General features: G+C 37.7%; 2 protein-coding genes and 1 non-coding gene across 7 annotated transcripts in view; 1 reads left to right on the top strand and 2 right to left on the bottom strand.

The window, feature by feature from the left end:
- IL17D (interleukin 17D) overlaps positions 1–14,470 on the top strand; it is a 95,874-nt gene extending 81,404 nt beyond the window's left edge. Inside the window, exons 5-6 of one of the 2 annotated variants that reach the window (XR_008426413.1) lie at positions 12,094–12,198; positions 13,236–14,470. The gene's annotated coding sequence lies outside the window, so the exon portion shown is untranslated. Of the gene's footprint in view, positions 1–12,075; positions 12,199–13,235 lie in introns of both variants that reach the window. The other variant, XR_008426412.1, reaches the window with a different exon arrangement.
- XPO4 (exportin 4) overlaps positions 1–27,454 on the bottom strand; it is a 111,930-nt gene that overhangs the window by 33,425 nt on the left and 51,051 nt on the right. For all 4 annotated transcript variants that reach the window (XM_024580749.4, XM_045188111.3, XM_045188112.3 and 1 more), the window contains 3 exons: positions 22,246–22,358; positions 17,671–17,828; positions 17,249–17,423 (listed from right to left, as the gene is read on the bottom strand). In XM_024580749.4, coding sequence (XP_024436517.1) covers positions 17,249–17,423; positions 17,671–17,828; positions 22,246–22,358 — 446 coding nt within the window. The remainder of the gene's footprint in view (positions 1–17,248; positions 17,424–17,670; positions 17,829–22,245; positions 22,359–27,454) is intronic.
- LOC112296236 (U6 spliceosomal RNA) lies at positions 18,623–18,729 on the bottom strand. Its single transcript, XR_002973863.1, has one exon. It is a non-coding gene; the product is annotated as a U6 spliceosomal RNA (small nuclear RNA).

Below are 27,454 nucleotides of genomic sequence, written 5' to 3'. Positions count from 1 at the left end.
ACATACAGTTTACATACAGTTTAAGCCCTTACTTGATGTCATAGGTAGGTAACCCACTTTTACCACAGGCTGATTGATATGAAACAATGTTATTCAAGAACCTGCTGCATAATGAAAATAGACAACATTCTTTGAAAGTCACTGGAACACAGTCATCTTGTAAACAGTCCATTCTTGCTATTTGTGGCATATGTGTTCTATAAAGTCACCATGAACTCTGAATTAGTGCACTCAGGGTTAGGTTCCTTCTGTTTTTCACCAGGTACAGAAGAACAAACAGATCAACACACCACCTTGTTTGAAGTTTGTTTACAAATGCTCATGGCAACAGCACTGCAAGCTGTGCCTGAATGCAACTTGTCTAACATCTGCATTTGCTCCACATCATGGCCTCCTTGCTCTCTGGACTCCGGACAGCACTCAGCACAATGCTGGGGGTGGAGTGGGGGTGGGGGGGAGGCCGTGCCATTTTAAAAAGTGGAATCATCCAATCAATGCATAGGAAGAACTGCAACATCTTAAGACAAAAATTCAGAATATCCCATTTCACAAAAAAATACAGAAAATTATCACTGGAGAGTGTGAAAGGGACGCTTGTTTGCAGCATGAGGGCTGAAACAGGAAGGCAGAGCACTGAAAACAAAACTGCCTTGTTTGACCTCAGCTGGGAACAAGCAAGCCAGGCAATTCTATTAACCATCATTCTTTGCACGTGTCTGTCTAAGAATGATTGTGAAAGTGCCACCAGTTCTGATTTTGGAGTTACAAATTTTAGCAAGGGCGCTAATTTGCAAATATGGAATCTGCAAAATATGAGGATCAACTGTACTTGTCTCTAATAGGTTCTAACTGACTGATTAACCTGGTTCTTTTTGCTCCTCTATCATGAAAATGCATTGCCCTTTTGAAACCTTTGATAGCTCATCACTTTCTTGAAGAACAGCCAAGTTCTTGGTTCCATAAATGCAACAGCATATTCACTAAGATTTATAAATACCGTCTTGGCCAGTGTGGCTCAGTTGGTTGGAGCACCATCCCATAAACCAAAGGGTTCAATTCCCTGTCAGGGCACATACCTAGGTTGTGGGTTCGGTCCCCGGTTGGGGTGCATATGAGAGGCAACCAATCAATGTTTCTCACATCTCTCTCTCCCCACCACCCCTTCCACTCTCTCTAAAATCAATGAGCACGTCCTTGAGTGAGGATTTAAAAAAAAAAAAAAAGACTTTTATAAATACCAATGAAAAGGATGAATTCAACCAATTTGTCTTCATTTATACATCATTTATTTCCTTCCTTTGCAGTATGCACCTTTGTACATGCTGCTTTCAGCATTAATCCAATTACAAACAGTATTAAGTAAATTTTGTTACATGAATATCAAAAATGATCAACCGTATTAATATCATTTAGCAAAATATGACAGTCCAAACTCTTTTGTCATAAAATATCGGGTGAAGTTTCCCTGTGTAATGAGAATGCCATATTTTCTTTTTGGCTTTGGAAATATATTGTTTGTTCATGAATTGTAAGAATCTGTCCAGGATATAGCTACAACTCAGTCTCAGATTTCACTTATACTATCAACTTGACCATCATTAAAGTGTCTGGAGTGCTGCTGTCTCTTTTACATTCATCTTCTGATTTGTTTTCTCACCATGAAATGTGTTATTCTGGCATTTTCCTTCTCCTACTACTATGAACAGAAAATGAAAAATTCTGAATTCCTTATGTATCCAATGAAACTTAAGTTTAAAAAAAATACTTAAAAGATGGTATCTCTAGACTTCCTATATAGCTTCTTGGAAAATACAATTCGAAAGCAGAAAAATAACAAATAGCAGCTATTTATGTCATTTGTAGTGACTGAGTTCACTATTATATCCTTTAGATGATTCCATCACTCCTCCACTTCCTTATTATTTTAGACTTTTTTAACAGCTGGGAATTGATGAGTGATGGTAAAATACCTCCTGAGGTCATAAAACATCAAAATGTTTCAAGATACAGGAAAAATCAGATCACTAACATCAATAATGTATTTCAGACTTACAAAAGAGTATGACATAGCCAAAAGGCAACTGCAAGATAGCAAATGCTCTTTTTGCCCTGAGGTCTCCAAGAAAGAACAAAATCAGTGTTTAAAATAACTAGAACTAATCAAAAAAGAAACTAAAAACAAGTTCCTAAAGGTTCAAGAATGCTGTAAAATATCAGGTTCAAGCACCGTTTGTGGTCGTGGGAATGAGGATTCTGTTCACTGTCTCCTATTTGAAGCTTTGCAAGATATTTTTTTTATTTTTAATTTTTAATTAAAGTAGGAAAAACTTCTGAGAAGAGGTGAGCTTCCTCTTTTTGTACCAGATCCTCTTAAGGAACTGTATCTCCCAGCCCACTTCAAATCTAAATAGTCAAATTTAGCCCTGGCCAGGTAGGTCTCAGTTGGTTATAGCACCGTCCCAATATGCCAAGGTTGCATTTTCGATCCCTAGTCAGGGCACATACAAGAGTCAACCAATGAATGCATGAATGAGTGGGACAACAAACTGATGTTTCTCTCTCTCTCTCCCTCCCCTCCTTCCTCTTTCTAAAATCAATCAATAAAATTTTTTAAAATGTTTTAAAAAATAAAAAGTCAAATTTATTATATACAGATAAGCTGATAGTACATATATCAAGATTGTTGTTTTTCTTTAGTCTTGATTTTCTTCTCTTGTTTAATCCCTAAAATGTTTCGACTGCAATGCTAATTACCAAATGTAGAGCTCCTTGTCCCCTGTTAAGGAGTTTGTACATTTACAGAGTCCTAAAATTACATTCGGCCCTTTGAAGGCAACTGCAAGGCTGATGTGGCCCCTGGTGAAAATGAGTTTGACCCGCCTGCTCTATGACATACTCACTCTTCTAAAGACTTCCTGATTCATGAACAGCAGCTGTGAAGAGTGGCCTTAAGTGGACAAGACACCAGCTGAAGGGTTAATTGAAAGATGAAAGTGATTTTAGAATGTCTACTAACAGGAGTCACATGGTCATTTACCTGTAAGAATGTTTGCTGCATCATTACTTGAAACACTGCAAATAAAGTTATCGAACCATTCTCCTAATCTTTTACATTAAAAACCATGATTTTGAACACCAATTGATGACATAAAAATATAATAATATAAATAAAAGTAATGATTTTGTTTTTATTTAACTCTAATTGGCATGCCTTAAAATCTGGAAAAATACATCATAATATTAACAAGTTTCAGAAGGTGAAATTACAAGGATATGGTTTATTTCTAATTTTTTGCTTTTTCAAATTAATTTTTAAAAATAATGAATAAGTATTAAATGTCCATAGTCAGGGAGAAGAAGGTATTATATAATTTGATGTATGAATAAAGAGATAACAGGAAAATGGTAAATGATGAGAGTTTGAGAATTTTAATTCAAATTCGTAAGTTTGAATTACTTTTACCAATGAACATATAACATTTTTACAACATTAAAACTGTATTCTGAAATTATCTTAGTAACAAAATTTTAATTATAAATGTGAAGGAAAAAGTAAAATCTTAACCAACAAGAAACAGACACATTCCTTACTGTTAAATTTGATATTTGGGGATAACCTGAATTCTCACAATTTTTAGTTAGTAAAATTCTCCTCCTTCCCCATCCAAATACCAGCCTCTGTAAATTTACAGGTGAGAGCTACTGAACTAGCCAAAAAACAAACAATCAAACACAAAAACACAATTTATACAAATTGATTTTGAGAAGAGAAAAAAGAATGCCAGCTGCAGAGTGACCTGTGAGGCTGGTGTAACTGACACCAAACACATCAGCAGTTCATACATGACTGAGATACACGGTCATCAAGTTCAATTCAGAAATGCAAGGGCAATAACATTAGAAAAACCTGTAAGAGCAATTTATCACATTACTAGATTAAGTAGAAACATACTTAGTAATTTTTAATACTCATGTTTTTAAAAAACCTATGAGCAATTCTGATAAAAGATAGCTCAAAAATGTACAGCAAACGTTATTTCCAATGATGAGCCAGAGAAGATGTCTTTAGTTTCCACTTGTATTCAACTTTGTACAATAAGAAAAAGTAGTACAGCCCTAGCTGGTTTGGCTCATTGTATTGAGTGCCAGCCTGTGAATCAAAGAGTACTGGTTCGATTCCCAGTCTAGGGCACATGCCTGGGTTGCGGGCCAAGTGCCCAGCAGGGGGTGTGTGAGAGGCAACCACACACTCTTATTTTTCTCCCTTTCTTTCTCCCTCCTTTCCCCTCTCTAAAATAAATAAAATCTTTTTACAAAAAAGGAATAGAAATTGTGAAGACCACAAAAAAGCAAAATTGTCATTACTCACAGATGATATAATTGTCCATATAAAACTAAAAAGACTCTAAGGACAAATTATTAGAACCAATAAGAATTTTGAAAGGCTAGTATATATCATACCAATATAAAAACATCAACTACATTTCCCTATACCAGCAGCAATCTGAAAAACCAGGCTTAAAAAAGGGACTACTTATAATAGCAACAAAAATATAAGGTACTAGAGAAAAAAATGTTCCTTTATTAAAAGAAGATAAATTAGACTTAAATTCGTATAGAAAAATACATTTATGGATAGTGTTGATAAAGTCGTGATGCCCACTTCTCACTAAAGGTTGCCTATAATCCCAACCCAACCCAACTTTACAACAGAAAATTTATATGAAAGAACACGAAGTCTTAGCTGGTGTGGCTCAGTGCACTGAGTGCCAGCCTGTGAACCAAAAGGTCACCAATTTGATTCCCAGTCAGGGCACATGCCTGGGTTTGCAGGCCAGGTCTTCAGTTGGGGGCGTGCGAGAGGCAACCAGTCAATTATATCTCTTTCACATCAATGTCTCTCCCTCTCTTTCTCACTTTCTTCCCTCTCTATATATAAATAAACAAAATATTAAAAAAAAAAAAAGAAAAAAGCAAGTACATCCAAGACCCTTCTAAAAAACTGGAAAGTGGAGACAAGAAGAAAGGAAAGAACAACACTTGTCCTATCATACCCAGACATCTACTCAAAGTAAAATACAGGTTAGACAAACTGACCAATCAAAAAAAACCCATCTATATGTGAGGACTAGATATATGACAGCAAAATCCAGGAAATCATTCTCATTGAGAAAGAAGGTCTATTTAATACATGTTGCAGGATGAAAAAAAAAAAAGTAAAAAGACAACCTACTGAATGGGAAAAAGTATTTTGCAAACCATGTATCTGTTCTGGGGTTAATATCCAAAATAAATAAAGAACTCATAAAACTAAAAAGCAAGACTTCCAGCCAAGATGGAGACATAGGTAGACATACTGTGCTCCCTGGCACAACCAAAAGAAGGACAATAAAAAATTTAAAAACAAAAAACAACCAGAATTGCCAGAAAATTGAACTGTATGGGAGTCCGACAACCAAGGAGTTAAAGACACACTCATCCAGACTGGTAGGGAAGGGTGGAGAGGGGAAGCTGGAGCGAAGAGGACCCACAGCAAGGTGGCAGTTGGTGGACTGAGTGAGGCAGCGGCAGGCGGACCAGGCGGTCCCACATTTCTATGTGCATCAACCTGGAGGAACAACTGGGGAACGAGAAAGACTGCGCAACCCAGGGCTGTAGCACAGGGAAATAAAGCCTCAAAACCTCTGACTGAAAATCCTGTGGGGGATGCAGCAGGAAAAACTCCCAGCCTCACAGGGGAGTCTGTCAAAGAGACCCACAGGCTCCTAGAATGTACACAAACCCACCCACCCAAGAGTCAGCACCAGAAGGGCCCAATTTCCTTGTGGGTATTGGCGGGAGTGACTGAAAACAGCAGAGAGCAGAGCAAGCAGCACTGTTCCCTATTGGACCCCTCCCCCACATACAGCGTCACAATGCAGCAACGTGGGTGGCCCTGCCCTAGCACATACCTAAAGCCCCGCCCCTTAGAATGTAACAGGCTCTCTGAGACCAAAAAAAAAAAAAAAAAAAAAAAGGCCCAAATAAAGAACAGATCAAAGCTCCAGAAAAAATACAACTAAGCGACAAAGAGAGAGCCAACCTATCAGATGCACAGTTCAAAACACTGGTAATGGGGATGCTCACAGAATTGGCTGAATATGGTTGCAAATTAGATGAAAAACTGAAGGCTCTGCTAAGTGAAATAAAGGAAAGTGTACAGGGAACCAATAGTGACGGGAAGGGAAACGGGACTCAAATCAACCGTGTGGACCAGAAGGAAGAAAAGAGACATTCAACAAGAACAGAATGAAGAAACAAGAATTCGGAAAAATGAGGAGAGGCTGAGGAACCTCCAGTACAACTTTAGACTTTCCAACATCCAAATCATAGGGGTGCCAAAAGGAGAAGAGGAAGAGCAACAAATTGAAAACTTATTTGAACAAAGAAAGAAGGAGAACTTCCCCAATCTAGTAAAGGAAATAGACTTCCAGGATGTCCAGCAAGCTCAGAGAGTCCCAAAGAAGTTGGACCCAAGGAAGCACACAACAAGGCACATGGGAATTACATTAGCCAAGATTAAAGAGAAGCAGAGTATCTTAAAAGCAGCAAGAGAAAAGGAGACAGTTACCTACAAAGGAGTTCCCATAAGACTATTAGCTGATTTCTCAAAAGAAACCTTAAAGGCAAGAAGGGGCTGGAAAGAAGTATTTATTTCCAAGTCACGAAGGGCAAGGACCTACATCCAAGATTACTCTACTCATCAAAGCTATCATTTAGAATGGAAGGGCAGACAAAGTGCTTCCCAGATAAGGTCAAGTTAAAAGAGTTTATCATCACCAAGCCCTTATTATATGAAATGTTAAAGGGACTTAACTAAAAAAAAAAAAAAAAAAAAAGATAAAAAATATGAACAGTAAAATGATAACAAATTCACAACTAGCAACAAGAAAACCTAAAAAAACAAAAACAAAAACTAAGCAAACAACTATACCAGGAACAGAACCAAAGAAATGGAGATCACATGGAGGGTTTTCAGCAGGGAGGGGTAGGAGGGAGAATGGGGGAAAAGGTACAGGGAATAAGAAACATAAATGGTAGGTAGAAAATAGACAGGGGAAGGTTAAGAACAGTATGGGAAATGGAGAAGCCAAAGAACTTATATGTATGACCCATGGACATAAACTAAGGCAGGGGGGCGGGGGAGGATGCAGATGGGGATGCAGGGTGGAGGAGAATAAAGAGGGAGAAAAATCAGACAACTGTAATAGCATAATGAATAAAATATATTTAAAAAATTAGTTCCTACTAAAAAAAATTTTCAAAAAAATTGAAAAATAAAATAACCAACAACAGTAAGATTAAAAATGGGCAAAGGGCCTGAATAGACATTTTTCCAAAGAAGACATACAGGTGGCCAACAGATACATAAAAAGGAGCTCAACATCACTGATCATCAGGGAAATGAAAATCAAAACCACAATGAAATACCACCTCCCTCACACCTCTCAGAATGGCTGTCATCAAAAACACAAGAAATAACACGTGTTGGCAAGGATGTGGTGAAAAGGTAAACCTTGTGCACTTTTGGTGGGAATGTAAATTGAAGCAGCCACTGTGGAATCTAGTATGGAGATTCTTCATAAAATTAAAAAATAGGACTAACATTTAACCCAGGAGTTCCACTTCTGGAAATATATCCAAAGGAAACAAAAACATTATCTCAAAAAGATATATGTACCTCCATGCATACAGCATTATTATTTACAATAGCCCAGATATGGAAACCACCTCAGTGTCCCATCAATGGATTAATGGATAAATAAATTGTTATATATAAACACACACACACAATATGGAATATTATTCAGCCATAAAAATGAGGAAATCCTACCGTTTCGATATCATGGATGGACCCTGAAGGCATTATGCTAAGTGAAATACGTCAGAAAAAGAAAGGCAAACACCGTATCTCACTTATATGTAGAATAAAAAAAAAACCCCACCAGACTCACAAAAAACAGACTTGTGGCTTTGTGATTACCAGAGGTGGGGGATGGAAGAAAAGGGTCAAAATGGTCCAAGCTTGCAGTTATAAAATAAATAAGCACTCGGGATGTGATGTACAACTTGATGACTAGCTAACACTGCCGTGTGATATGAAAGATCTTGAGAGTGGATCCTAAGAGTTCTCATACCACGAGATTTTTTTTCCTTTATTTTATTGTATCTATATGAGATGACAGATGTTAGCTGAATGTACTGTGGTTATCATTGCACAATATGTGTAGGTCAAACCATCATTTTGTATACCTTAAACTTATACAATGATATTCTCAATAAAACTAGGGGGGGAAAGAACAGAAATTACAAATATAAATGAATAAATGTTGCTGGAAAAAACCTATTAGCTATATGGAAAGAAATGAAATTAGATCCTGATACCATATTCAAAATGAAATTCTAAGGTGATAAAGTCATGAAAGGCAAACTTTTAAATTTTTTATTGAGTGATTTTAGAGAAAATGAGGAAGGGAGGAAAAGAGAGACACATCTATTTGTTGTTCCATTTACTTATGCACTCATTGGTTGGCTCTTGTATGTGCCCTGACCAGAGATTGAACCCACAATGCTGGTGAATTGGGAGGATGCTCTAACCAACCAAACTACCAGGCCAGGGCATGAAAGGCAAACTTTTAAAGCATTTAGAAGAAAACATAGGAAGGGTAAATATCTGAAACAAGGAGCTAATTATGCAAACCACAAAAGAAATGACAGTGAGTTCAACTACAATGAAAAACGCTTGCTCATCACAAGATATCACAAAGTCTAAATGCAATATGGAGTCCGGGACTAGTTCCTGGAACAGAAAAACAACACTGGTGGGAAAAGCGGTGAACTCCAAATAAAGCATGCAGTTTCATTAATAAAAATGTAATGCTATTAATTTGTTAGGTTTGACATGTACCATGGTTATATAAGATGGTAATATCAGGGAAACTTGGTAAAAGGTATATAGAAACTGTACTATCTTGGCAACTTCTCTGCAAATCTAAAGTGATTTCAACTTAAAGAGAAAAAAAAAATACCACAAAGTGAGAAGAGGGGCCACAAGATGGGAAAACAGAGCCGTAACATGATATAAAGAGAATTTGTGCAAATCCGTAAAAGACAACCTAATAGGAAAGGGGCAATGAACTAAACCAGTCTTTCATACAAATGACCGTGGGCATTATACATTTACAATATGAAAAGATGTTCAATGTCATTAGGACCTGGGAAAGCAAATTAAGACCATGTTTTATACCTGCAAGTTTGGCAAGAACTGTGACTGAAGACATAATAATGTTAGGGAAACTTGGTAAAAGGTATATGGAAACTAACTATCCATGGGAGGGGCACACTAGTACCATCAACCATGGTACCTGTAACATTCTTCCACTAGGTCATGGGTTCACTCATGGTCATTGTATTATATTTCAGTATAACATATGTTTTTCATCTGTATCAAACATGATATAATAGAATCATCCATATCATCCATAGTGGTTTTGAGGACTAAAGAAGGAATATATAAATGATCAAACACAGTGCTAAAAAAGGCTAACGCTATCCTCAATTTGTTATTAGCAGCAGGAGAAGAAGGTGGTTTTACTCCTGAACAGTTACCGAATGCTAAGAGCTAAGCATGGGAATATGAAGATCGAAGATCCTTTCTTCCCACAGAAACATCTGTGGCCTGTTTATACACTTCACAAAGCATGTGTTTTGCAGACATCAATTGTTAAGTCTTAACAGTTTCTCTTGCCAAAATAAACAAACTGGTACCACATCTTAAGAGGAACCTAGGGAGTAGCATCCTCTGACCTCCAGTGTGTCAAGAAAGAAGCGGGGTATATTCCAAAAACTACCTTCATTGTTCTTTTAGTACATTTATCATGCATGCTATTACAGTTTATTCATATACAGAAAAGTACAAATAAAATGTGAACACCTTTTTGTTGACAGAGTTCAACAGTCACTCCTAGGAAGCCCTCCCATTCATCAGATGGTACTTTAAAATAATAACTAAAAAGTGCTAAAGAGCCTTCTGGCTCCTTCTGAAGACCAAGTAACTCATCAGGCAAAGTATGAGAAATGTGGTTAATGACAACCGGCAACTAAAGCTTTCTGCCTAATCGCAGAGAGCTGAAACCTAACCGGGTGCTTTTTCATAAACCCTTGGCCCTGCTCCACGGCCACCCTGGCCAACACCCAGCAGCCAAGCCCGAGCACGTGCACAGTGATGACTGCGGCGTACCAGCAAGACACTATGTGCTCACACCCCAAGTATTGGCAGGCCTGCTGCCAGAAAGGCTTTGGAAAGGGGCTTAGAGCTTATGAAACTACTTGACCCCACTTTACTCCATTTGAGAATGAAGGGTGGGGAAGGTGATCAAAATATGGAATCAGCACTTACATTTCAATGCCCATAATTATCTTGGAAGTGTTTAGGAGTCTATAGATCTTCAGCCATACAAAAAAGTCTGCCTTTGTCTGGTATGAATATATAAAAAAGCCATTAATTGCATTTATGAAGATGCTGCCAAACAAAGCTTTGGAAAGAAAACTTTCAGTATGTGAATTGGTCCTCTTTTTGCCTTTAAATTAAATTTCAGAAACTGAATCTAATATTACCATTTGATTCCAACTACATATCATTCTGGAAAAGGCAAAAATATGGAGAAAATAAAAATATCCATGGTTGCCAGGGGGTGGGGTCGAGGTATGAACAGGCAGAGCACAAGGGATTTTCAGGGCAGTGAAACTACTCTGGGTGACACTATAATGGTGGGTACATGATAATTTCCATCTTCCAAACCCAGAGAATGGACAACACTAAGAGTGAACCCTGGTGTGAACTGTGGACTTTAAGTGATTTGGACATGTCAGTGCTGATTCATCAACTGTAGTAAATGTACCATCTGTTGATAGTGGGAAGGCCACGTGTTTGGGGAGTGGGGAGGATATAAGGAACTCTTTGTTTTCACTCACTTTTGGTGTGAATCTGAAATGGGTCTAAAAAATATATTGTGTGTATATACCTAACATCAGACACTGCAGAAATGTACAAGGTAAGTCTTATATAGAAGACAAATCTCATGTACAGTAGTTCTAAGTCCAATTGTTATGCTGCAAACTCCAAAACAACTCCTAACCACAACAGTACTACAGTTACTATGAAGTTTTTGTATAAGCCACCCCATATTAGATTTTTCTCTAAAAGTAACAGCAAATAACCAACATGACAGCTCCAAATCTTTTCCATGAAATTGGGAAGCTCTCTCTTTGGTCATTAGCAATGTCTTCATATGTAAATATAAATTACATGAGTTAGCTTTCAAAACTATTGAGACACAGCTCATATAAAATTAGTCTCAAGACTAATTTTCACATGGAAAAATTTATTCTAAGGAATAACCACCTTTAAGAAGTTCCGTGACCATCTCTGACCTTGTGTTCCAATTTCCATCTGGAGGGTGCTGCTGCCATATTACACAATCAGAGCTCGTAGAGAATGGGAAAAAGTCCATCAATACTGGCAGGAAATTTACTCATAGCCTTCTTTTGCAAACATGATGAAAAAAATCATTTGCCAGAAATAACTTATGCAACAAAAAAAACAAACCATGCTTGTTAAAAACTCCAGGTAAATATTAAGGGAAGAATAGGCTCTATCAATATACTATTTCTTTTTTTTTTTTAAGGTATTCTTTTTTTTTTTTAATTTTTTTTAAAGATTTTATTTATTTATTTTTAGAGAGAGGGGAAGAGGGGGAGAAAGAGAGAGAAATATCAATGTGTGGTTGCCTCTCATGTGGCCCCCACTGGGGACCTGGCCCACAACCCAGGCATGTGCCCTGACTGGGAATCGAACTGGCAACACTTTGGTTTGCAACCCGTGCTCAATCCACTGAGCTAGGCCAGCCAGGGCAATATACTATTTCTTAATCTGGATGGTTGGTATACATTTATTATCTGGTGTTCATTTTATTATTCTTATAACTTTTATATACATACAAAATTTTTACTTAATATAAATGAAATCTTTCACAGCCATTTGAAACTCTACAGGCATCAGCACAACCCCCACAGCCCACTGGCAGGTCAGACAGCACCTGAACCGCACAGAGCAGACCACTCTCAGGACAGGACGACGCGGGCCCGGAGATTGTAAGGGTGAGTACTGAGGTCCGTTTCCTAGGACAGCAGTATCGTTTAAGGCAAATATGGCAGTAACAGCACAAAAAAACCCTTCATGAACTCCCCATTTTAAAAAAGTAAGAATTTAGAAGTTTTTAAATGTCAAATACAAAATAAAATTAATTCACTCTCACATGATTTTTATTTAACTTCAGAATACCTGTGCAGCTGACAGTATTCCTGGCTTCTGAAATCCCTCAGGAGAAAATGATTTAGTGGACGAACAGTGCAGCTGTTCAATGAGTCCTATAAAGAGACCACTTAAAAAAATCAACCCCACAAAAACACCGTTTGTTTGAGTTATGATTGACAATAAAGTTTTTAAATGTTACACTGCTAGATTAACATACTGTCTTCCTTTTGGAAATGCATACAAATTTCCAAATTCTTAATGCTAAAGAGTATATATGAATTAAATACCGTGCCTGGCACGTGGTAGGTATTCAGTATATATTTATGGAAGTGAATTAATCCAGCAACACTCCCACTGAACTGACACCTCAGGAACTCCCCTGGGTCACTTGAGTAGAAAGCCAATCCTGTCTCTCTACCTCACTGTAGCATTCATTTTGAACCACTGGCCATTAGATCTGGTTATGTTTCTAATGCTAGTATTATAAAAATATAAAGGATACCATATGGAACAACAGTTATGACAGTAAATAAGCTTTATTCTAAATCCACTACACACTATCTCATGTGCCAGTAGACTGTAAAATGTAAACAGTGGTTCTGTGCTAGGACTGGTGGAGCAGTTTGAAAAAAAAAAAAAATCAGAGCTGACAAGTCAGCACTGGTAAAATTATAATCCAACCAGAATTAAATGAAACATTGAAATTATTTTCTAGAAATTTCTTTTAATAGGACTCTATATTTAAGATGTAATAGTAACCAATTTTCTTTCAAATATCATAGGAGAGCTAAAGTCACTGTTAGTATTTTTTAAAAGTCCACTTTAAATGTGCAAGGTTTAAAAACACCCCTGCGTCTCACTTACTTCCTTGGTCTTTCAGGCAGAGGAAGCCCATAAAGGCTGGCCGGTGTCTTGCTCTGCACAGTACCATCAGAACTGCTAGGTGGGAGCACAGCGTGGCTACCAAACAGTCCCTCCTCTCATGAGCTCAGTGCATTGTGCTGACATCACCATTCCAGAAAGTCAGTGACTGCTTGCCCTCTTATCACTGAAATGTCCCCCAGCTTTGCTTCCCACTGCTCAGTTTGTAATGTGGCCTCAATGTATTCCTTTTGATCACATCTCCTTTCCACAAAGCATTGGATTGGCCAAAAAGTCCATATGTTTTTTTCTGTAAAATAAAAGACACTTTTTCATTTTCACCAATAACTTTATTGATTTGGATATCTTGAGTATGTCAGCTATCTCCTGCATGGTATAATGTTGATTGTTGTCAAGTCATGTCTCGATTTAATTGTAATCAGCTTCAACCTGTCTACCGAACAGTGGAGCATCGTCTAGCAAGAAATCTCCAGCACAAAACTTCGCAAACCACTGTTGACACATTCAATCAGTCACAGCACCCTCTCCATACACTGCACAAATATTTTTTTGTGTTTGTTGCACTTTTCTTTCTTGAAATAATAAAGAATGTGCCAAAAATGTTGTGTATTTTTCTATCAATTTTGATTATTTTTTTTTAAATGCATACTGATACGACAGCCATCACAACACAATCTTACAAAACTGTTTCAAATGAAGTTAAAGACAACTAAGTGCTACTACAGCCATCATCTGGAAAAAACCAAACCAACTTTTTGGACAACCCAGTAACTGTCCATAGAGCTCAAGAAACCAGTACAGAATTAAGACTGCCGAAGTTTAAGTGCACCCATTCATGAAGTAGGCATTACACTCTATAATGAACTTCTAACAACTTCATCAAGTATCATTTTCTTTACTACCTTGTCCTGCTGGTCTTGATAATGGGCTACAAATGTACTAACATTTAATGTAAAGTTCTTCTTTTATAAAGTTTATCCACCATCACCTCCTTTAGTATATACCCCACACACCCCAACACTCATATGCTTCAGGGCTTAAGCAGCATGATGGCTGCTGATGCAATTAACTCAACATGTTATGTAGCTTCTGTCTGATGAACCTACAGGGGACTGAAATTAAAATTCTCTACTGACAAAAGAAATAAAAAAAACCATAGTACTGGGTCTGAGTCACATGTTCTTCAAATTTCACTGACTCAACTCAAATGCATTTGTTTGTGGAATAAACATATTACAAAAATAGTTGGCATAATAATATGGGCTATTTTGTTAGGATTTTAATTGTTTAAAGTCAATAATTTCATCTCTACAAACATTCTCACCTCTTCAGTCCAGCAACAGACAGTTATTTGATATCCGAGGGGCAATGAAAAAATCCTTGGCTTCAGGAACACTCAAATAATAGCAATAAATTTTAACACCCAAGGACAACACGGCTAAAAGCTTTGAGCACTGTTTCAGGTCACTGCAAGGTGAGGACCAGTCACAGACAGTCTCTTCACACACAGGCTAAAGCCACTGAGTAAGGACGTGGTGCTTCATAAACACACTCAAGCATCCAGAATTTTTCTTTCCATCAAGATGCTCTTTTTTTCCCTTGCTACAGCAACATAATCAAGATCTGAGACTTGAATTTCTAAAAGGGATACAACCTATATGTGTTCCTAAATAAATGTAGTTTTTTAAAAGGAATCACAATAAAACAAATGTATATGCTGAATGTTTTCCTACCAGAAAAAGAAACTCATTTGATATTAAAGAAAAACAGAAAACATTTCACAAAATTAAAATTATAAAGAAAATTAATGTTAAAATTATTAGTTTGCAAGTTAGTTTTACTTGGTAAGACAGAACAGATGATATATGCACTCAAATTTATCATTATTATTCCACTTTTACTGTGCACACATACAGGCACCTTTATATAGTTAATCCACTTCATAAAACATTAGAAGTTATCATTCTAACTATACCAACAAGGAAATATGCTCACAAAGGTGAAGCAATTTGCCCAGGATTGCTTATTTGGCTCACAATGTACCATGTCCCTCCAAAGTTTATGATCTTTCTTTTCCACACTGACTCCCTAAGCAGTTTTTTATATCCCTCAATTGTTCTATTTACACATTTTCCACCTTGGTTAAACAACTCAGTATCATGTGCTGGCACCACAATCATGGGGTACTCAGGGCAACAAGGTGATGTGGCCGTGGTCTCAGAAGCTTCAGTGTGGCTTAGCGGAAGGCTGAGATGACACTGAGGAGGACTCCTTCAGCCTTCGGGCAGCTCACCCTATGCGGGTGTGCTCCCTGCCCCAGCCTGCCTTCACCAACCTGGCCAGCGAGCGCAGCTACTGTGAATCATACAAGCTTTACACAAATCTCTTCCCGCTGCCTTTTTCAAGAGGTAACACATCATTGTTTAAAACATTTTAAAATGTCATAAACAGGTCAGTTAAAAGAAACTGATTAATGAAAAGAAGTAACACTTTTCTTCAATGAAACCCATCAGGTCCGTCCTAACTACAGCACACCTCCTTGTGGAACAAGCACACTGCTCAGAAAGTGTGTCTATTTCTGTGTCAGACCTTGGCAGAAAAACTGTTGCCAACTTGTCTGTCTCCTGATGAAAATAAATAAACTCTCAACTCTGCAAACCAAGAATACTCTAGATCTTCCAGTAATTCTTCTATAAAATGTTTAGGAACATCCTTAACCTACAAACAGAAACCAAAAGGCAGCTCTATTTCTAAAAATCAGGTGAATGTGCCGTTTAATCTGTCTGGTTTAGAAAAAACACAAGCCAAGAGGGGAACAAAGTACAACAAAACCATGATAAGGGAAATTGGACTAACTCAGAATCTGTGAAAATCTGAACAGGGTCTGAATAAAGTTTAAATACTTAAAATTGCCCTGTATTTCCACGCTTAAAAGATAATTTTTCCCTCTGAGAAACTCAAATCTCACATATGATGCTGTTAAGTTTCAATTCCTCCAATACATACATTTTTTCCAACATACAAATATCTGCCGGACAGGTTCCTTCCCTGAGCAAACTGCTAATGCCCAACCAGATAAGCACAGTCATTCCCAAGTTCTTTGATCTCTGAGAGGCTAAGGGTTACAAATCTACACTGCCAGATTCCCAACCAAGGGGCTCAACTAGGATTTAGCATGAAATTCTAACAGATAGCTGTAAACTTTTAACCCTCACAGTCCTTGAAAAAGATCCACATTTTGATTCGTAAAGAGAAAAATTAGTTTTGTAATTTAATAAATACTTTGTAGGAAAATAACCAATGATTTCCCATGACTAATGTGGTTATTTACAGTAACTATTACAAATGCAGCTGTGTTGTCAAGGAGTTTTTGTACATGTTTTCTAAATTAATATAAAAATTTGGAAAATATACATTTGAAAAATTTTACCAAAAACATCTTCAGTACGGTTATTGGCCTTAATTTTAATGTAAAGTATATTTTACCAAGATATACATACTATTAAATCATAGCAAAAAATATTAAAGAGCACAGTCTAATAAAAAAAAAGTATGTTTACAATTATTTGAACCAAATAATACTTATATAATTTCCTGGTAAGTCCAAATTTTTTAAATTCTCAATTAATATATAAAGTTATACATAATCACAACCATACCACAAAGTTAGCAGCACGATTTAAACTTAAAAAGTCACTACTGTTAAAACAGGCTTTCAACATAATTCTTAATATAAACATTCATTCTATTTCCTACATTCAGGTACTAAATTACCACAAAGTTAAAATCTTGAGACCAATAAATTTAATCTACTAAAGTGATTTTAATACACAAAATTTTTAAGTCATGTTTCCAAATACAGACTGCCAAACAATTTGCACATATAAACAAAAATGCAATTTCAACAGCAGCTACCACTGCCTGAAAATTACTTGTCACAAGAAATGTCACAAAGGCACAGCACTTTCCTTGTGAACAACAGACACCATGTACTTCAGAATGGCCACTTACCACTTCTTCCAGTGCAGCACTTCGCCCAAAAGAACAAGTGAGGTGTGTGAGGCAGTTCACGAAGGACGAGAAAAGTTCACTTGGAATGGCAGTTAAGACGTTTCGAGGGAACACAGTTATCAGGTTGCTGATAATGCTGGAGATCCCCACAGCTTCAGAATCTTCAATTTCAATTCTACAAACCAGGTTAACAAGTGTTACTGGTGGTGGAAGGCAAGTTACAGTAACTCATTTCCTAACATGCAAAAATTATCACCTATTTATTCATTTTTAAAGGCATGTCCCTGTATTAATTTCAAATTACTCATATAACTCAAAATACAGTGGGGAAAATAATCACTAGCTTCTTTCTTCTACCACTGTTAGATATAAAAAACCCCTGAAAGTTCCTTTTTTCAGTGACAAAGGGCAAGTATACCTACCCATTGATAGTACTCAGTAAGCCCTCAATGAAGTGTGCTAGGTAGTCAACCTGTGCTCCTTCATCGGGGAAGACAGGTCCATGCAGAGAAGCTAACTGGGCGAGGCACTGCAGAGAGTCTTGTGCCATATCCGAATCCTCTCTGATTTTTCGATGTACCTGTTAGAAAGAATTACTAATCCATAAAAATAAATTCTTCTTTTGTAAGGGTCACGTGTCTATCATGCCAAATGAGGTAAGAGAAAACTTCACAGTAGCTGGTTATTTCTAGAATATTAATTCCTGAATTAAACTAAATTTGAGAATGTTCCTCAGTCCACTTTACATTATAGGCCATGATTTTAAACATATTAATTAATTTTAACTGAGGGCTACCTACATTTTGAAAATTGAACTGTGTCCAGTATGTTATGACAAAGACAGAAACAGATGCCAGCCACCGAGACGTACTGCTTCTTCTAAAAACAGCAACAATGACAGTCATCTGTATTATGCTAGCTATGCCTCGCTACAGCTCCTTGCTAAAGTTAGCAGGCAAGTTCAATTAGGAGTATACAGATGCTGCTTTAGTGGAAGTAAACAGTTGCACATAGAGAAAACTAATATACCCCTGAATCTCTAGACACCCATTCATTCAATTGATACAAAGCACTCTCAATAACTCTGAGATTGCCTAAAATTTGCTTCAGTATCATTTTATCCTACATCATTAATAAATGCTAAAATATTTTAAAATAAAAATGGTATTTAAATTATATTTAAGTCTACTTTAAACTTCAATTAGACTTTACTTCAGTGATGCAATATATCGATGTGAAACACCTGGTACACAGCGTTCCTTACGAAGCAAGTACTCCCAAAATACTGCTCCCTAATTTTACATTGTTGCTAATATTCTCAGATTTTAAAGATGCTTCATTTCTGTGAGCTGACCAATTGAAACAGCAAAGGAAAAAAGTAAAGACATTGTGATAGTTATACAACACGTTCTTGCACAGGGGCCACGCTAATAATCTCTGTATCATTTCAATTTTAGCGTATGTGCAGCCAAAGCAAGCACTACTTGTGACCATTTCCTACTTTTCACAAGCATTTGAATTCTTTAGCCCTTCTTTTCCTACACTAATCTCTCTGCTTTCTGAATGCAACATAATTTTAAACATTTAGTTCTCTATTTGTTCCAGGTTATGTTCACTTTAACTTTGCAAATCCTAATACTTACTTGTAGTCAGACTGTTTCTAAAGTATTCACTGGTATAGTGCTGAAACACAGTGAACAGACACTAAAAAAAATCCTTATTCACCAACTTAGTCCATTAAGCTTTAATCCCAGAACTTCATGGGGGACTAAGAAATGTAAAATGCTAAAAAGTCACAAAATTAACTTATCTACTGACATGTTTGAAGTATGTTACCCTCTTCGGTCTACAACCACCACCCATGGACCAAACCTGGCCTCCAGCCCATTTCTGTATGGCTGTGGTTTTGACATTTTTATGTGGCTGAGGCGAGGGAAATCAAAGAATATTTCAAGACAGGTAAAAACTATACAAATTCCACATTTTTACAGCAGTTGATAAAGTGTTACTGGAACAATGCCTGCTTGTGGGGGGAGGAGGAAACTGTCCAGGCTTTTTTTGTATGACAATGACAGTGGTGGAGCTGAGGAGCTGCCTCTGAGACCAGCACATCCTAATATTTTCAAGGGCCGTTTCAGAAGGAGTTTCCCAATCCCTGTCCAGAACAACACAAATGGTCTTCAAAGTATAGTCTATATTTTAAGTTTTATACAGTAAATTTAAAGTACAATACACAAATTCCTATATCCACATCTTCTAATTCATGAACTTTTTGAACACAATCCAATTCGGAAGCTCCTTGTCTGAAAACTGTAACTAAATTTTCTGTCATCATGCCCTTGCACCTAACAAACATTCAACATGATACTGACGGATACAGTGTATCAATGGATACAATGCATTCTGGGACAATAGTAGGTTTCTTCTCTGCCCAGATAGCAAAATGTTGCTTGCTCCAGGTCTACAAGTGACGAATCACAAGAATACCTTTGATGAAAGAACTCTTATTATGCAATAAAATACTGTCCTCAGAGCCTACCTATGCCATTCTCTGAAATATGAGCCACATAAAATCCACAATGAACCAACAATTCTTATATAATATAGTAGATTTATGCCCTTCTTCCAATGTCGGTATTAAATGAGTAGGGGTGGATGGGAATGGAGACAACTGTACTTGAACAACAATTAAAAAGAAAAAAAAAAGAAAACTCAATTCATCACCCAAATAGGGAAAAAGCAGAGAGATAAGGAAAAGCCAAGTCTAGCAGAACACCTAGAGAGGTGAATGGTGAGTCAGGATAAGGATGAAGACCAGGGGGAGAGAGAGCCAGTGAATGAGGTGATGACTTCTATGGAACACAGTGACCCCGAGATGTCTGTGGGCCTTCCAAATCCAAACCTCCAGTAAGCACTGGGATTATAGGGCCCTGGACTCTGGAGCAGCCTGTGCTGAATATAGACCTAGGAGTCATCAGTGTAGAAGTGGTGCCTGAGGTCCTATGTGGGGAAGGGGCAGCCCAAGGAAAGTGTACTTTCAGCCAAAGTGTATGCAGTGAGCAAAGTTTAGAACTGACATAGGAACACTACTATTTATGCAAAGAGCACAGAAAGAAGAAATCCTAAATGAGACCAGAAAGAATCTGACAAAAGAGGTAGGAAGAATTAACAAGACGGTTTTTCCAACAGCTTATGGAAGAGAGAAAAATGGAGAAGTCTGTGAACTTCGGAGGGGCAAATAAATACTTTAGGTTTAATGTATTCCTAAAATCAGATAATCAATGTACTTCATCTTGATTCCATAACAGTATATTTATGTTTACTCAATACAGAAATAGCAATATCTCATGGAAAACTGCTTTTAATTAGGTAATAAATTCATATAACTGAAAATAAACAAAAACTGAAATTTAAAAAAGATTAGTGATTGTCACTTTTCTAAATAAAATTTAAACTGTTTATAAACTGCTTAATGAAAGTAAGAGGCCACAAACACAAAGTTGTTAAAATAACTAAGTAAAAAAGGGTTAACTTTGAAATTCAAAAGTTATTTAAACGTGGTTCTTTCACAGCTGACAGGAGCAGCTGTCTGGTTTGTGGAGACAGCTGTTCAGATTTGGAGCCGCCATTTCCAGGGCTGCCAGCAAGTTTTCCACCTTTGCACAAACTGCTGGAGTTGGTCTCCTTTCAGCCAAACGAGCAACACAAACAACTGATCTTGGATCCGTATCGAAACGCTTTCTGCCAGATGAGGCAGGCAACAGGATTTTTCAGTTTAGCTATAATGACCCCTTTGATATTGACAGTGTTTTTAATTATTTCTGACTCGAAGAAAAAAATAAAAGTAATGCTTACTCTGAACCGTTCCAGAGAAAATACCTTAATGTTTATTTACACCCATGAAACACAGTTCTAACATTAGTAAATGCTATTTTTAGAATATGAAAAGGTAAGAAATTATAATTACTGTTTGGAATTAAGCAATATAGTCTTTTTTTAATTGATCGTTATATGGAACGTGGCCCTAATCATTAGGACTAACTTGTACGCTCATGCTGTAAAAGCACTCAGCCTCCAACACACACACACATCTTTCCCCAGCTCCCGACTACTATACTGTAGTTGTGGGCAAACATGAAACGTAATGCTTACTTCTTTACATTTAGCAAATAAGAAACAGCACTAGTTAAAGTTATAGTTCAAATAAAGTGTATGCAATAACCCTAACTTCAACCATAACTGATAATTCATACCTAAAAAGTACATTAATCTAGAACAGTAGTTCTCAAAATGTGGTCCAGGGATCCCTAGGGGTTGCTGGGACCCTGCCTGGTTGTCTCGAATAGCAAAACATTCTCTTACAATACTAAGACAGTATTTGTCTTTTCCATCCTTGCTGTCACACATGTACACAAGGGGAGCTTCCCCAAGGCTATATACATGGTGTATAATACTGCAACCAACTGAACACAGAAGCAGATGAGATCAGCTGCCTTGTATTAAACTTGACATTAAAGAGATTTGCAAAAATGTACAATGCCACTCTTCTCACTAAATTTTTTTTGGTTTCAAAAATATAGCTATTTGTTCATTAAAATAGTACGTCATGGTTTGGTATCATTATTTTAAAATGAATTAATAAATGATTTTGTGAAGTTCTCAGTTTAAATTTTTAATATGGCAAACATTAATAGCTGAACCCACATAAACAAAAGCTCTTTGGAGTCTCAATAATTTTTAAGAGTCCTGAGGGGTCCTGAGACCAAAATGATGGAGAACTTCAGCTCTAGGATATTAAGCCCTTCATAATTCAAGACACTTTCATAAATTAGCAAGAACATTTCTATGTAATTTCTGATTCAGCAGATACATTGATTAGAAGGCTTTACAGGACAAAAGCAACGTGTGTGCTTTCACTTAAGAAAAGTACAGAAGCATGCACTCCTTCAGTGGCCCTTCCTGATGCCTTTGGTACTCAGAGGAAAGGTACAACTTACTGTAAAGAAAAGCTCCATGACTCTGCTGTCCAGAAGGGTCTCCCGCCAGGACTCCGTTGGCTTTAACAAAACATTTTGTGAGGATTCAAACATGGCTATATAATGTCTGCCCAGTTATCTGGTGTCAAGGTCAACAACAATAACATTCTTACTTTGTCTAAAGTATAAATATACCCTAAATATAACAGGAGCCATCCAGAAAGAATGTAATGGAAACAGTTTAAGCCTCTTCACATATGCTACATAATTCATGCATGAAGCTTAGGAATAAAAGGCATTAAGTGCTGAAAAAAAGAATGCTATAGGAATGTAAGATAACAGTGTCATTGTAATGATATGGCACACTGTAGGAATACAAAAACTTTGATGATCAGAGATCTTAATGGTGGTGACAGAAGAAAGAACACTCATGCAAAACAGATGCTAAAATATATACCAAACAAGAGAAATCAATATCTGCATGTTTATCCTATCATTCCCTGTCAACATCTTGTATTAGCTGAAACCACATATACCAATATGAGCCTCACATAGTCTACTTGGAAAAACAGCATTTCCTCAAAAGAAATATATTCAAGAACAAACATACATCACACGGAAGAAGAAAAACTCCCATCAGAGTAACCAAATATCAATTCCACACAAAGAAATGATCAGTTCACATAAAACTCTACTGATGCTCATTTAAAAACCCGGCAGACTAAAAAACCAACTTTTATGGTGTTCAGGTGTTCCACATCGAACATACTTCTAGTGTCTGCCATGACGAAGTAATAACCGCTTGAGCTAAAGCTGATCCTCAAACATACTTCTAAACGAACACTGTCTTTGACACACATGTGACCATAATATATTTCTAAGAGTTTATGAGCATAATTCACTCAATGACAGTGACATGGTAACCAAGGTCTTTCAGAATTGGGAAAGCTTCGGGGCCTAAGACAGTAACTCCACCCATCCCACAGTTCATCAAACGCCCAGCTGACATACACCCACTAGGCTACATTCCTATCAATGCGTGAGAAGCTGAAACAAGTTATTCAAAACCGCATCTTGAAAAACTTAAATATTAAAGCCTAAATCATTAACAGAAAAACAATAAAGGCAGTGATAATGCTTTGGAAACCATTTTTTAAATTTTACTGCTTAAACCCCCTTTTAGATCTCTGATGTTATCCTGCATCTGAAGCGCAGGGGGGCCTTGCTAGTTGTTTCAAAAGAGAATCTGCTGGCTGGATTCTGAAAAATCACTCCACTCGATGGATGAATAAAAATGAGACTCAAACCAGGTCCATCTCAGTTCCAGTTTCCCTTCCCTCACCTGCCCCCTTGTGGAGGCGCAGGGAGAGTCCAAAGCCAAAAAGAAAAACTGTTGGAACTCAATAAAGCAAGCCGGAATTTAAAAGGAGAAAAGAAATCAGCCCATGAATACTGTTTTTGTTTTCAGCATGCTAATCGTTTCTAAAGATGATCTCATGTTTTCACTAGATACCTAAGGTTGTTAACAATGTGACCTTCGCTCACAATATAACACCCTAATTAATACTAGGTCTATATGTGGTTTTATTTTCCAGCTCCAAACATGGAAGGGTTGTTTTCTGGCATGAAGTGTGCCTTCCAATCAAGAAACCTCATTTGTAAGGCACCTCATTCACAAAGAGCCATGCTGATATTCTTTGAAGAACCACCACCCATCCCTATCACTCAGCCTAGTACTACCACCAGTACCACATTCTCATAATAAAAATGCACATATTCTACTTTGTATAAGTTGCAACCATATAACTCAATTACAAATAATATCTCTCTACTAAAAAATACATATAATTATCCCCAAAAGCATTTTAATAAAAACAACAAAAAGGAGAATAATAAATGTAACAAAAGTTTTAAGAACAACGCTATTCCAACAACAAGTGTATGTTTTAGCCCTGGCTGGTGTGGCTGGAGCGTGGTCCTATAAACTGAAAGGTCATGGGTTCGACTCCCAGTCAGGGCACATACCTAGTTTGCAGGTTTGGTCCCCAGTTGGGACTCATGCCAGAAGCAACCCATCAACGTTGATCTCTCACATAGATGTTTCTCTCCCCCTCTCTCCCTCCCTTCCCCCCTCTCTAAAGAACAAAAAACAAACAAAACAAACAAACAAAAACCCAGTATGTTTTAGTTAGCAGATTGTGTCAGGAAACTGTTGAAGTTGCTGCCTCTGAACAGGAGGCCAAGAGGACTCTTCTGTGTTACCTGAAATGAGTACTATGAATGTTCATGTATTACTTTTCAATTTTATAAACTAATTAGAAGTATATTACAATGTATATAGAATACTCAAATATATTTAAAATAATGTAAAGAATTAGGGTAATTCAAACTTTAACACAGTATGGTCAATTATTTTTTATGTGTATAAGACCTCAAAATTCCACTCCTACTCCAGGTGATTCGCAATATAGAATACTAAAATAAAACAAAAAGTCCTGGCCAAGTGGCTCAGTTGGTTGGGGCATCATCTAGTAAACCAAAATGTTGAGGGTTCAATCCCTGGTCAGGGCACATACAGGAGGCACCCAATCAATGTTTCTCTCTCTCTCACATCAGTAAACATATCCTTGGATAAGGATTAAAAAATAAATAAAAAATTTTAAAACTACCATTAAAATTCAGAAACCTAGGACTTTTTCTTTTGGTCAAGTGATTTTTAATTGAAATATTTTCCTGTGTAGTTCTTAACTAATTGGGCATTCCACTGCACCACCGCTGATGTCATCCATGATGTCATGAGGGTGGCGGCCATCGACACAGCAGCCCACAGACTGGGTAGTTCGCAGGATCTCTTAGGTGGTCCCAGGGAGTTCTCTAGCTAAATATAGCTGCCGCCTCTGTCAGACAATGCTGACAATCTCACCAAAAGTGATACTCCCACTGTGCTTAATGTTTTTTTGCTTCTTTCTGACTTGCAGTGGTTCTCTGAGGGCTTCAATGGTATCGGAAGAGACAGAAGGCACTACCTTAAACTGACCTGCCTGTTCGGAATGGTCAGTTTCACTGTACTCCTAGGCCCTTCCAATTACCAGTTGCTTTGGCGATGTCATCACAACCTTTTTTGGGGACAAACCCAAGGGGCTGATCTTGGGGGCCAGAGTAGACATGGCAGCGACTTCCCCACCAGTGCACTTCAGATACATGACTTTGATCCCATTGGGGTCAAACCTTGGAGGCAGCTGGTGTGGGACGGACCCCAGAGGAAGACTGAACAAAGTTGCACCTACGCCTGCTCTAAGCTGAAAGCCAAAAGCTAGGACTTCTATTCTTAACACAATATTTTTAAAAATGATATAATGTTCGAATGAAGCAACAGTTTCTTTTCAAAACAGCAGTTTTAAATACAAGTTTCTTTTTCAAAGCTTTCAAAAGTTTTAGTTTATAGTTCTACCTTGACACATCATAATATCTGGATATTATATGGCTTCGTCTTTTTTATCCAAATATGTCACCAACGAAAGAGAAGTCTAACAATGAAGTGATTATTTAGTAATTAATCATTTTTATACATGTTATGTGCTTGTCAGATTTTAGGACACTTATGAGTCACAACAGATTGACACAAGTTAAATAGTGATCATTTACAAAAATTTAGAGAATTCCAGGCAAGATGGAGGCATAGGCAGAAATGCTTTGCTTCCTCACACAACCAAAAGAAGGATAACACAAATTTAAAAACAAAGAACACCCAAAACTGCCAGAAAATCATTTGCATTTAAGTCTAACACAAAGGAGTTAAAGAAATATTCATCCAGACAGGTAGGAGGGGCAGACCGGGGCAGCCAGGGGAAAGGACCTGTGGCAAAGTGGAGGCTGGATGACTGGGCAGGCAAGGTGGCAGAACGCGCAGGTGATCCCACACCGGCGCACACATAAGCTGGGAGGAACAACAGGGGAGTGAGACAGACCATGAAACCCAGGGTTTCGGTACAGGGAAACTAAAGACTCAAAACCCCTGGCTGTAAAAAATCTGTGGGGGTTGTGGCAGTGGGAGAAACTCCCAGCCTCACAGCAGAGTTCATTGGAGAGATCCAAAGGGTCCTAAAACATACACAAACCCACCCACCTGGGAATCAGCACCTGAAAGGGCACAATCCGCTTGTGGGAAGCCAGGGAAGTGAGACAAGAGTGGAGCAAGCAGCACTGTTCCCTCACTGACCCTTCCCCCACAAAGAGCGCCACAGCACAGCAAAGAGGGTTGCTCCGCCCTGGTGAATACCTAAGGCTCCACCCCTTACCATGCAACAGGTGCCTGGAGTCAAAGAAATATGGTCCAAATGAAAGAACAGATCAAAACTCCAGGAAAAAAAACAAGCGATGAGGAGATAGCCAACCTGCCTGATGCAGAGTTCAAAACACTGGTAGTCAGGATGCTCACTGAAATGGTTGACTATGGTCACAAAACGAAGGAAGAAATGAAGGCTACACAAACTGAAATAAAGCAAAATATACAGGGAACCAACAGTGAAAGAAAGGAAACTGGGACTCAAATCAACAGTTTGGAACAAAAGGAAGAAATAAACATTCAACCGTAACAGAATGAAGAAACAAGTATGCAATAAATGAGGAGAGGTTTACGAACCTGGGGGACAACTTTAAACATTCCAACGTCCGAATCATGGGGGTGCCAGAAGGAGAAGAGAAAGAGCAAGAAATTGAAAACTTATTTGAACAAATAATGAAGGAGAACTTCCCCAATCTGGCAAAGGAAACAGACTTCTAGGAAGTCCAGGGAGCCCAGAGAGTCCCAAAGAAATTGGACCCAAGGAGGAACACACCAAGGCACATCATAATTACATTACCTAAGATTAAACAGGAGAGAATCTTAGAAGCAGCAAGAGAAAAGGACACAGTTACCTACAAAGGAGTTCCCATAAGACTGTCAGCTGATTCCTCAAAAGAAACCTTGCAGGCAAGAAGGGGCTGGAAAGAAGTATTCCAAGTCACGAAAGGCAAGGACCTACATCCAAGATTACTCTATCTAGCAAAGCTATCATTTAGAATGGAAGGGCAGATAAAGTGCTTCTCAGATAAGGTCAAGTTAAAGGAGTTCATCATCACCAAGACCTTATTATATGAAATGTTAAAGGGAGTTACCTAAGAAAAAGAAGATCAAAACTATGAACAGTAAAATGACAGCAAACTCACAGTTATTAACAACCGAACCTAA

This window comes from Desmodus rotundus, chromosome 3, assembly GCF_022682495.2.
Source record: "Desmodus rotundus isolate HL8 chromosome 3, HLdesRot8A.1, whole genome shotgun sequence".
Lineage (NCBI taxonomy): Eukaryota > Metazoa > Chordata > Mammalia > Chiroptera > Phyllostomidae > Desmodus > Desmodus rotundus.
This window is presented reverse-complemented; position numbering and strand designations above follow the sequence as displayed.